Source organism: Ursus arctos, unplaced genomic scaffold, assembly GCF_023065955.2.
Source record: "Ursus arctos isolate Adak ecotype North America unplaced genomic scaffold, UrsArc2.0 scaffold_19, whole genome shotgun sequence".
NCBI classification, from domain to species: Eukaryota; Metazoa; Chordata; class Mammalia; order Carnivora; family Ursidae; genus Ursus; species Ursus arctos.
Window position 1 is genome coordinate 35,128,159 of NW_026622863.1, and position 12,510 is coordinate 35,140,668.

The following is a 12,510-nucleotide window of genomic DNA, read 5'->3' on the forward strand; positions in this document are numbered from 1 at the left end:
TCTCTCTGTTTTCCAAGTATACAATTTTCTTTGTCAAGGTCCATACTTATGGCCTGAAAGAGTCTCCCCAAAATGGTACATTTGGCTTTTACACTGATAAGACTTTCAGAGTCAGTAGCCCTTATTTAGCTAACTGACTCAGTGTCTCCCTGTCCCAATACCAGGCTTCCCAAAGAGATGATCTGATTGACCAGGCTCAGGTTTTGGATAGGAGCCTCTGGGTCAGGAGAGGGTAACCCCGGGACTGAAAGAGGGGTAGGCCCAAACAAGGCCCTTTGGGGTAAATGGCAGCAAAATAGGATGGGAGGATGTGTGTGAACTCAGCAACAGATGAGGCTGAAGACAGAGGCAGGGTATGGGTTGTAAAAGAGCCTTGAATGCATCACTGAAGGAGCCTGAGTTTTCTCTGAAAGCGATGGCATGAGAGCCCTTGAGAGATTTTAATCGTGTGTGACCCAGTTGTGAGAGATAGTAGCTGCTTCAGGGAATAAGGAACTTTGAAGCCATGCACAGGTCCTTCTAACCAAGGTACATGCAAGGCAGAATAGAGTATCAGGCTTTCAATTGAAAATGATTGAAATTTTATTTATGTTTGACACTGCTTGTGTTTCCAAGCTTCAGACTTAACATTAAAATTTGTCCTGAATTATAAGAATAATAAGAATAATGTTGAAACTCTCAGCAAAAGGGCAGCCAACATGCATTTCCAGGGAGAAATTGTTCAATTGTTCGTGTTTATTACTTCCAAACGGGAATAGCTCCAAGTTCATAATGATGATTTTGTTACATTGCTTTCTCTGAACTGTGGTTCAGATGAGTGCATAAATATTTGGTTTAATATTTCTTTGGGAACTGTAAAAATCTGAACTGATGGAAGGGAGAGGAGCAGAGCAATGGCAAGGAAGGAAAGTTGGTAAGAGATTAAGTGTGTATATTTCAACGGTGCCCAAGGGCATGATTAATTTATTATCCTTTAAATGTCAGAATGCATGCAGAAACCTCCAAATTATGCCATTACTATGACAAAGCTAAGAAGGTGTGAGAAGGTAAAAATATTCCTGCCAGGAATTTGATGTATGGGGAGAATGGGTGACCCACTGGATACATATAAATCTGGGAATGGAGACTTGAAAGTCCCTAATCTTGCCTCTGCCACTGGCATAACGCCTGAGATGAACATCTTTGCTCTCAGCCTTCACGGGGTGGGCATGTCACCAGGAGGCCAAACTGGAGCACTGTCAACAGCACCAGGCTCTGGAGCTTTGTTGATTCTACTTCGTTGTTTCCGCTCAACCCAGCACACATTGATTAGTTGGCCATATGGAGTCAGGCTTAAAACCATGGGCTCCAGATACTTGGATTCAAATCTGAAGTTGTTTCCTAGCTGACTTTGCCAAGGTGTGTGGGACTCAGTTTATTCCTCTGTAAAGTGAAGATTAATATCAGTACCTATTCCACAGAGTTGTTGTAAGGATTAAATAAACCATTGTATGTAAAATGTTTAGGATAGAGTATGGCAAAGAGTTCATGTTCAATAAAAAGTAGCTGTGTCATTGTCCTCCTCCTCCTCCTTGTCATCGTCATTATCATCATTTAACAGTTATAAAAAGAACAGTTGCATTATTGAACATTTTATGTATTTAAACATTGCATATCTCTCAGATCATTTACTCACCATATTCTTCTTAGGATGGGCATTATTTCCCCCATTTTGCAGAGAGTGGGAGTGAGACTCAGAGAGACCATATTGCTTACAAAAGTCCACATTGCTCATGAGTTCTGAGCTGGGATGCAGACACATCCTTTCCTGTCTTCCAACCATGTTCTCCTAGATACTCTGTGCATTAGTCAGGGTAGGTTAGGCTCTGAACTAGTGATAAACAATCCCAAATGTCAGTTGATCAAAGTAACAGAGGTTTAATTAAGCTCTATATCCATTGAGGGTTATAGAGGCTCTGCTTCTCCTCACCACCATTCTTTTCTTGGGATCTAGGTGATGAAGTCACCACTATTTAGAAAATTGCTGGTCACATGGAGAAAGCAAAAATGAACACAGATAAGCACACCATAGCTCTTAAAGCTTTTGCTCAGAATTGGCTGAAGTGACACATGTCATGTTCACTCACACTTCATTGGCCAAAGTAAGTCATATGGCCACAATCAACTTCAAGTGGCTGGGGAAATATAGTCCTACCATGTGCCCAGAAAGAGAGGAGCCAGAAGAGCACAGCCTCAATGACGACTCCCTGCTATCATTAAGTCATCCATAAATAGAATAGACTGCAGGTATAGAAGATCAAGAGTTTTTACCAGAGATGTCAGGGACCATCTTGATTTTCAGTAGAACAACATGAGTCAAGATCAAGGAAAATGTTTAGAAGGGACCCAATGAGCAGGGGAGTATAACTCAAAGCCTGCATTAAGAAACCAGAAATCCAGGAAGTGACAGCTAAGGATCCCAATTAGTCTATTAGATGAGAAAGAATGCAAACGTGTGATACTAATGGCCAATGAATGGGTTTGGGTCCAGACAAGAAAGACATAATGACTGAATGATCCAAAAATGACCCTCTTTCTCTGATCTGCTATAGCATCTTCCAGCACATGTGTGATGTTGCATAATCTAGACTTCAGGGAATGCATAGAAGTGTGAGCTCCTGAGAACAGCAAGGTCTCTGGGACTCATAAATGGTCAATAAATGCTTTGAATGGAACAAAAGGAGGTGGAGGGAGACTGTGTGTTAGAGGAAGGAAACATCTTTTCAAAAGTCATGGGAGAGAAACTAACCATGAAGCTGAGTGAATGGTGGTATGAGTTTGGTATATATTATCAACAAACATAAACTGAGTTCCTGCAGTGAGAATGGCATTGTGCCAATTACAAATTTGGAGATGCAGGGTCATACATCATTTGTCTTTTTGTGACTGGCTTATTTCCCTTCACATAACATTCTCAAGTTTCTTCCATATTATAGCATGTGTCAGAATTCCCTTCTTTTTTAAGACTGAGTAATATTACATTTTATGGATATACCACCTTTGGTTTATCCATTCATCCATTGTTGGACACTTGCGTTGCTTCCGCATCTTGGCCATCATGAATAATGCTGCAGAGTACTCTTTCCGTGAGTCAATGGATCATTTAGTAAAGACGATATCACACTTGGTCACTGATAAATGTTTTTAAAACCCCAAAAGTAGAAATTTCATAAGCCACATTATTATATAAGTTGGAAATAAAATATTATAAATATTCATAAATTAAGAAATAGTCTCATAAAAAAAATCTATAGCCTAGAGAAAATACACCAAAGAGTATAAACTATCAGAAAATAATGCCAAAAGCCTGCCCACAAATTAACACTGAATGTTATGGAACTCAGCATAAGCTGTACTTAGGCATAATCTTAAATGTCTTTGTTATAAAAGAAGAGAAACAAAGCTAGTGTGGTGATGGTACTAATAGTACTAATAGTAAGGATAGTGGATTTAGACATCCCTTCATCTTGTGCTTCTTCCCGAGGGCACCACCCTGCCCTTAACCGTAGTGACCTCCACAGCACCATGGGAACCCTTCGAACTTGGCGTGGACACAGCCAGCCCTAGCTAGGATGAGAACCACGAGAGTATGCGGGGGGTCTGGGGCTATCATCCACCTTCAGTGTTTTGCCAGGGCGTTGGTTCAATGTTTCTGCACCAGGGGATTGGGACTCTTGGCCCAGGGTTTTCCCTACTTCTCCTCGTTAATTTATGACCTAGCGGCTGAAAGTAGTTGAGCAGCACCAGAGGGAGGGAAGGGCATGGATCTAACAGCTGCCCAGACCACTGAACAGCCAAGTTCAAAGGCATGTCAAGGACTAAACCACAGCTGGAAATTAATTAGCGCTTACAGATCACCTTAGGGAACCAATCTAATGATAAAACAAATGCCTTCTAATAACTATAGAAGGCAGTAAGTGGGTTTTTTTCCCCTATTTACATGGAATAGACATCTTCAAAATTGGCATGTACATCAAGCTCCAGCAATTCCTCTTACATGTTTAAAAAAATAATTACCAAAAATATTCTAAGGGTGAAGGAAAAATATCCATCCTCTATTCTCCAAAGACCTATACTATTCACATGTGACTTATTCCCTTTGGTGATGGGGGGGGGGAGTGAATTATTTTTTAGTTGTTCACCTTTTTTATCATATTGTGTGTGTGTGTGTAGTCTTCAATCTTTTGGAAATAAATGTCTCCTGATTTCCTAAATAGAGAAGAATTAGAGGCATCACTTTAGTTGGCTGTGACAGGGAAGAAGTGCCAGGGTATTCGTCTTAGAACTGCTTTGCCAGCAAGCACAATGTCTACTTAGACAAGGGGTCTCCACAGAAGGGGACCTTTGCAGATTATTAGGATGAGGAGGGCTCTAAGCCCCTTCCTGACTCCGAGGCATTACCACTGCCCAGGAAGTTAACTTTAGGGATTTGTAAAAAGAGGAATGAAAAGGTTTTGGTGTTGCACAGGTAAAGGGACCAGATTAAAAAAAAAAAAAAAAGTTTAGGACAACCGACCTTATTTTTAATATATGAGTTTGGGTTTATGAGCATTTTGTGATCCTATAAAAACCTGCAGATAAAGTTGCACTTCTTTACTCAAGCTTTAATCAAGTATCTTCTGTGCTCCAGACCCAGGAAATTTCAAAGAGAATAAGAAATAAATAGCCCAAGGGACAATCACCACCACCAACAAGGAGACCATCTGCTCTCTTTGCTATAATAGACCTCGCTGGTGAGCAGGGCTAAGCTCCGAGGATGAGGTTCAATCCTCATGGAGCATGGCAGAGGAGGTCAAGAGAAGCTTCAGTAAGTGGGCAATTCCTGGTGCTGAGTCCAGGAAGATGAGGAGGGGGTCTCCAACAGGCTGGGGGCCAGGAGTCCAGCTGCCCTAGGTCCAAAGAAAGTCAACAAAGTTCAGAAGGCCTGTGGTTGGTTTGGCCAAAGTTAGAATTGTAGAATCAGGTGCGGACCCATCAGGAGGGCCCCTGAGAATTGACCCTGGCAGCAATAGGGAGCCATGATGAGTTCTAGGCTGGGAACTGTCATGGTGAGATTTGCGTTTGTATTTTAGAATGCCCATTCTGGTAGCAATTAGAACAGGAGATGAGAAAAAAGAAATCAGAAACTTGCAGGCCAGTGAGGAGGTGATGATCACATTGATTTACTTAATCAGTATGCAAATACTTATTGCACTAGGTACCATTCTAGGCCTTTAGAATAAACAGGCAGAAGTCTCTCTCCAGTGGAGATCGGAGTTCAAGTATAGACACAGGAGATTAGGGCCAGAAGCTCTTCAGCAAATATGGTATACAAAGGTTTGTGACTGTGTCATATTTATATATAGAATACCTATTCCATGGGGGAAAGACTGATGTCAGTGCAATGAAGCAAGAGTCTGAACCACACAGACACCAGAATGAAAATTAAAAACCACATTGACTAAAGGTCATGTGGGGTTCTGGACTGGATTTTTTTTTTTAAAGATTTTATTTATTTATTCGACAGAGAGAGACAGCCAGCGAGAGAGGGAGCACAAGCAGGGGGAGTGGGAGAGGAAGAAGCAGGCTCATAGTGGAGGAGCCTGATGTGGGGCTCGATCCCAGAACGCCGGGATCACGCCCTGAGCCGAAGGCAGACGCTTAACCGCTGTGCCACCCAGACGCCCCTGGACTGGATTTTGATCAGAAAAAGTATAGAAGTGGAAAATCTAGAGAAACCTGAATACACAAAATCTAGAGCTTGGTTAGTTCATAGTCACGTATCACGTAGTTGTGACCGTGTTATGCAAGATGTTAACATTTGGGGAAATTGGATGAAAGGTAAATGGGAAATCTGTACTATCTTTGCAACATTTCTGTAAATGTAAAATTATTCCCCCCAAAAGTTTATATGTAAACTTTTTTTTAATGTATTCCAGTCACATTGGATAGAAAAAAAAAATTGTGGAATAATTTGTAGAGAATGATCCTACTTGTGTAAAAACAATCAAAACTGCTGTATATTCTATGAGTGCGCATATGTATAAATTCATGGAAGATTACCTTAAAACTACACACAACTAGAGGACAGAGGTGGGAACAGGACTTAGGGGATTCAGAGGAGGGCCTCAGTTTGCCCATAATGTGCTAATCTGTAGGGAATATGCAGCAGGACCGGCCTTTGCAATTCAGATCAAGCAATCACTGCCTGCTCCAGGCCTCCTTAGGTACAGAGGACTCTGGTCCCAGCTGTGCCATGCCACCCAGAGAGCTGTTGTGCTGGCCACCCCATGGCTCTCTGGGAAGTCACTTTACCCAGGTATGCAGCAAAGTGCCTGTGGGCTGTTCACACGCCCTTCCAGGCTGTTGGTACCCAGGGCCCGAGTTCTTTCTCATCATTAGCTATGGTTTTTTTCCATTCAAACTCAGAGGGTAAGTAAGTAAAGGGAAAAAAAAAAAAATCCCACTGTGAAAAGAAGTGCTGAATTACAAAGACCAATAGGAAAGACCAGCTAATTGTGAAGCCCTGCTATGTGGTATAATGGGTGTTAACAGCTGTTGCAGGAGCAGAGACTCACAGCAGGATTTGTTCTGACCAGAAAGAGGGCCCCGGATTTCTTAAATCCCATCACATTAAACAACAACAAAAGGACCACCCCCCGGGGCCACAGCCAGGGAGTAGCACAGGGCCATTTTCCGCAGTCTCACACAGTGTAATAAAGCTCTTCCGGAAACCCGCTTGATTAGCATGGAATAGGTTTGATGTGTGGCTAAAAGCCTCCTTGGCTTCGTGGTCATTGCACACCTGCTATCTCCCCAGATCAGTGAGGTTGAAGTGGGCTGGGGTCCCTCTGAAATCCCACCGAGGGAACAAGAAGCCGGAGAGATGGTGGGTGATTCCTAAATCTAAACCGAGCCAGGATTCCTGGCGTTTCCCTGGAAGGCAACCCCCACCCTGCGCTTGCCCCTCTGAGGTTTCTCTAAGCCTTGGGGTGTTTGGACGCAGTTGGAGATGTCAGTCTTGGGGAAGTAGCAACTCTGCTTTACTGACATTCTAGAAAACAGGTTTTTAAAGAGTTCCTAATAGTGTCATATGTTTAAAATAGGTCTAGAGAGGAGTAGCAAACAGACCCAGCCTTTTGTCAGCAGAATGCTCCAAACGGTAGCAGTGGAAACCAGCACCAGTTATAATGAGTATAGATGGTGCTGAAATCTGTCCAAATCAGTGGTCCGCAAACTGGGGTGTGCATCAGAATTATCAGGGGACTTGTTAAAGCCCATGTCACCAGCCCCATCCCCAGCTCTGATTCCAGAGCTCCGGGTGGGGCCTGAGAATTTGCATTTCTAACAAGGCGATGCCTATGCTGGTCCAGGGAAACACATCTTGAGACCCCTGGGCTAGTGGCCCCATAATGCTCATTAGTCTGCGGGTGCCATACTTGGTGTGGCCCTCCTTCAAAGTGGACACGGTTCTGAGGACCAGGAGGCAGATTCAGTAGATCTGTCAAAAGCCAAGTCTTTAGAAACAGAAATATTGAGAGAGAGGAGTCATGCAGCACGAAGCAGGTGCTCACAGCGGGTCTTCCTTCTTCTCTGGGAAGAAGTCATTTAAATCCAGCAGCCAAGACCCCGGCTTCTGTGGGGTCAGGTGGCTCAAGCTCTCTGAGAGCAAAGAAATGACCCAGACCTGACCTTTATGGCAGGAGGAAAGGTGACCCCAGGGGCAATTTCTGGGTCCAGAATTCAATGCTATGGGACAAACAGAGAAGTGGGAGGGTGTCCATATTTGTCCCAGTAGAGCCTTCAGGACCATCTCCCACTGCATGCCTTCCAGAAAGCCTGGGGTGCTATACTTCCAGCACTTTCTGAGCAGGAAAGTGTCCAGAAAGGAGATCAGAGCACAGAAGACTTCCCTTGGCAGGTCTTCACCAGTGAGCTGTGTCTGGGACACAGATAGGGTCAGAAGTCCATTCCTGGGAGCACCAGAGCTCATGTCAATTTCCATATTCATTTCCCGTCAGACTGTCTCCTGACTTAATATGTCCTTTAGGGAGGACTTGCCTACCTTAAGTGCTTAGGGGAGCAAGAGGAAGAGGTTTTAATCCACAGTTGGGCTGAAGTGGTAAAATGGGGAAGGAGGGACAAGTAAACAGGGAGGTGACAAAGAAATCGGGTTTTGGTTGGCAGCCCCTTCCCACAGTAAACCTGTTTCCAGAGCACTTCTCTTAAACCAGAGATGTTTGTGAGTCTTGTGTTTTAAAAGGAAATTTGCTCTCTTAGAAAGGGGTTCTTTTTTAGTATTATGGTTAAGATGCTTTTTTTTATGCCTGGAAGTCTCTGTCTTATCCTATGACAACGAAGGTGTGTCGGTGTGATTTTGTTGTGATTATTACTCAGTATGATAATCATTAGCTACAATTCATAGCCAAGAAGTGCCAAGAAGTGCACTTTGCACACACTATCTCATTAAACGCTCAGCAACCCTGGGGCACGAAGGGTGTTTTCCTCATTTTATAGATGAGGAAATGGAGAGCCAAGAAGGCAAGGAACCATGTTCCAGGTCCCAGAGCTGACCATGGGCTAAGCTAGGACTAGGGCCTACGTCTGCCTGAACAGTGGTGTTCTATGTTAGACAGACATTGGAACTGGTTCCTGCTGTGTGCCAGGCACTGCGCCAGGCACTGGGATCCCAGGGTGATCCCAACAGGCTGAGGCTGTTGACCTCATGGAGCCCCAAGCAGGAGGGAGTGGGTCATGGGGAGAATGTCAGTTGGATTAAATCAAGTCAAGCAGTGATTAAAAACTCTTTTCATCAGAAGATATCACATGCCTTATTTTTAGTCTTGCTTTAAATGATATTTTATGTTAATCTTAAAAATGCAAACAGGGATAATTGGTGTTTAATCAAAACTCTCAATGTATTTAAGTAAAATTTTAAATCAGGAAGAAAAAAAAAACAACCAACATTGCTGTATGGAACTGTGTCAGGCTCTGCCTCAACTGGTCACAGCAGAGGAACCTGGGCATGAAGGTCATGCTGCCTTAGGCACCACTGCCACTTGGTGGCAGACATCGGAATTGCAAGCTTGGCGCCCACAGCAATGGCCTCTGAGGGAGGCTGACTCCACCAGAAGGCCCATTTCCTGTCCTGTCCCTGGAAACCCTCCAGGTACCGGTGACAGTGTTCCAATAGGAGCCTGGTCATTTGTAAATTGGTTACAGCTGGGTCAGTATCAGCTTTCATCTAGCTATCTGTCCTGAATGTCTACTGCGGTTGTGACCTTTAAATTATTACCGTCGGGGGAAAAAATTGTTACCATCGAATTCGTTTTCACAGATATGGATGATAAAGTGACATTAAATATACATGAATCCTTGGACAAACTCTAGAACCAATTCATGCAAATAATGGTTCTCTCTTTAGCTGGGAATCTTCAAACGCTATTAAAAACAAAACAAAACAAAAAAACATAGTTTGAAAGAAAAAAAACAACCACCATAGTTTGGTTCCCAATTACCCCTCAACCTCACTCAAACCACGCTAATGACTCCCAGGTTCTGGAGTTGTGTAGGCTCTCCCCCTGCCTGCTTACTATCTGTGTCTGCACTATTCCCTCTGCCTAGACCGATCTTCCTCGATCGTATCATCTGAATTCTCTTCAAATGTCACATCAAGGCTGACAACCTGTAGGGAATTATCTTAAATTCAGCAGTGTCAGCGTTGCATAGCAATGTCCCTATAGATACGGATGGTGGGTTCTGAATCCCGTCTTCATCTCTTTAGTAGCGACCAGGGCTTCATCTCACTATGTCTCGCTGACTCACCCATTAAGTATGAATGATAATGTCCCCTACCACCAGCATTGTCGTGAGGTTTGTTTTTTAAGTGTGCAAATATGTGTAAAATGCTTCCTGAGCACCGTGCCTACTCCACAGAAGCAAAGGTACAGGTGGCATTGTTGATGACTGAGTTTTGTAACTAGTTAGAACTTCGGTCAATGCCTGCCCACTACAGGATTACCCACTCATTTTTTCCCCATTCTCTATTTGGTCTAGCTTACAGGAAGAAAAAAAAATCTCTTTCTTGAGAATAACAATAAAAATGTCCAATCTTGAATGTCCTTGAGTGATTTCTCTCCTAGATCCATCCCTCCAAGTCCATCCCCCTACCCCCAGGCTGGTAAGCTTCCCCAGCTGTAAGCTGAAAAGATTTGCACGTCAGGATGAAAGGTGTTAAGCAATGATGCTATTTTTGGTGAAGCTGCCTTAGTCAAGTTTATCCGGCCGCTCTGTGTTGGCACCTATGATTAGTGGATTGGTCACCGAGCTATGCTGAAAATGTGCTTTGTCTGTGTTCCAGCCAGAGCCTTAAATGTCGTTCTGTTTCTCTGACCAGGTAGTCGATAGTGACAGACCGGAAGGGTCCAAGTTCCGGCTCACCGGAAAGGGAGTGGATCAAGAGCCTAAAGGAATTTTCAGAATCAATGAGAACACGGGTAGCGTCTCCGTGACACGGACCTTGGACAGAGAAATGATCGCTACTTATCAAGTGAGTAGTCCTCGAGTGCCCACCCTGCACGCAGACATGTGGCTTTTCCAAGACTATTGTCTTCCCGCTGAGCTCGTTATTTCTGTGCTTCATCAAACCCAGGGCTGTGCGGCTTTAAGTGTGTCTCTGTGGAAGCCGAGTGGCGTTGAACCCCAACAGGGTAACAGTGGGGGCCTCTTTCTCATCAACAGAGCCTGCAGGCCTCTGTGAGACTTTGGGCACTGGAGACCAAGAAGGGGGACCCTTGGGGGATCTCAGAGGAGGTCAGAACCATGAGGGCAGCTTTGGCTTTTCCAAAAACCAGCTCAATTATAAATAGCTATAAAAGGTGTGAACCCTTGGATGGGATCGTTGTACTTTTAGAAGTCTGTCCTAAGGAAATGAGGAATTTAGATTTTTGTCCAATGAGGTTATAGCAAGATATGACCCTTAAAATGGAGTCAATTTTGCTAAATATCCAGCAATGGGGTAGTGGTCAAATTATGGCACAATTTTGCAAGGTTTTGAACAACCATTTAAAATATATTTGAAGAAGTTCTAGTTATATGGGAGAAATTCAAATATCGAGTGGAAACAGACACACAAACACATATGGTAGCCTCCATGCAGATTGAGTGTTTGCACATTTCACGACGGGTGTAGATTGGTGAAGAAACATGATGGAAGAAAAATCAAAGTCTTAATGGTTGTGTTTGGGTGTTATTGACTTTTTCTTTGTTTTTCTGATTTTTCTACAAAGCACTTAAGCTACTTTTTTTAAGATTTATTTATTATTTTAGAGAGAAAGAGAGAGAGTGAGCAGGGGGAGGGGCAGAGGGAGAGGCAAAGAGAGAGAGAGAGAGAGAAGCTCAAGCAGACTCGCTGCTGAGCACGGAGCCCAACGCGGGGCTCAATCCCAGAACCCTGAGATCATAACCAAAGCTGAAACCAAGAGTAGGATGCTGAACTGACTGAGCCACTCAGTTGCCCCTCAAGTTACTTTTTTATGGAGAAATAAAAGTCTTTTTGTAAAACAATAGTTTCAGAAGTGGGCACCCATTCGGGACAGACAGACCAAAGCAGTGGCAAACAGATATTGGTGTGAGCACTAAATCTCATATGGGCTGGAGGTCAGTCGTCTCCCTTCTCTACAACAACCCCCAAGAGTTCCCTTTCACTGCCTGTGTTATGGATCCAGGCCTCTGAGGGTAGTGAGCTCATTCTTTGAGGAATGAGATGGAATTCCCAGCCATTTTCAGGAAAAGCCCTCCATTGGGCGCAGTGCACTGAGCTGCAAGCAGGCAGCTTGCAGGGGACAAGGCTCAGTGGGAACAAGGCTCAGTCAACAATGTTTGTCTTCTGTCATCATGGCCCGGGCCTGTGCACTTCTCAGGATCAGGATTGGTGGTCGTCAATTTATAAGGACAAGATTTAGCATCTCTGGTTTTCTTGGTCAAAACACCACATGAGAATAATCCAATCCCACGTTAGCAACACTACTGCCTCTCCCTCAAACCGGTGTGCTGTCCCTTTACTGCAGACAGAGGGTGGAGAGACACTGCATTGAAAAGTAAGTGTTCTGGCTGGGAAACAGGTACCATGGGATCTCGCCTGCCCTGTCAGCCCGAGTTGTTGACCTTGGGATAGACCATGTAAGCTCTGGGCCTCACGATCCCGTCCATAAAATGTGAGTCACACTCACCTCCCTATCGGATTGCTCTGAGTTTCCAGGGTGGAGAACACAGTGTGAGGGTGTTGGAGGAATTCAAGTACTGGACAAATACAAGCTGCCCAGGGAAGGTGCTGGAACCCTGTCTGCCAGCAGATCTCACACCGGACAATGTGCCCGAGGCTCCTGGGTCTGGGGAACAGGAGGGGGCCTCCCAGACCCCGCTGTGCACCTTTGCCAAAGGGTAGGTGCTGCGAGCATCTGCAGGGGGACCGTCTGTCCGAAATCACCAAAG

General features: G+C 44.3%; 1 protein-coding gene across 1 annotated transcript in view; it reads left to right on the plus strand.

Moving 5' to 3' along the window:
* The window catches only part of CDH13 (cadherin 13), a 984,509-nt gene that overhangs the window by 503,891 nt on the left and 468,108 nt on the right, over positions 1-12,510 (plus strand). Inside the window, exon 5 of the mRNA XM_026495318.4 lies at positions 10,415-10,567. Within this exon, the coding sequence (XP_026351103.2) occupies positions 10,415-10,567 (153 nt within the window). The remainder of the gene's footprint in view (positions 1-10,414; positions 10,568-12,510) is intronic.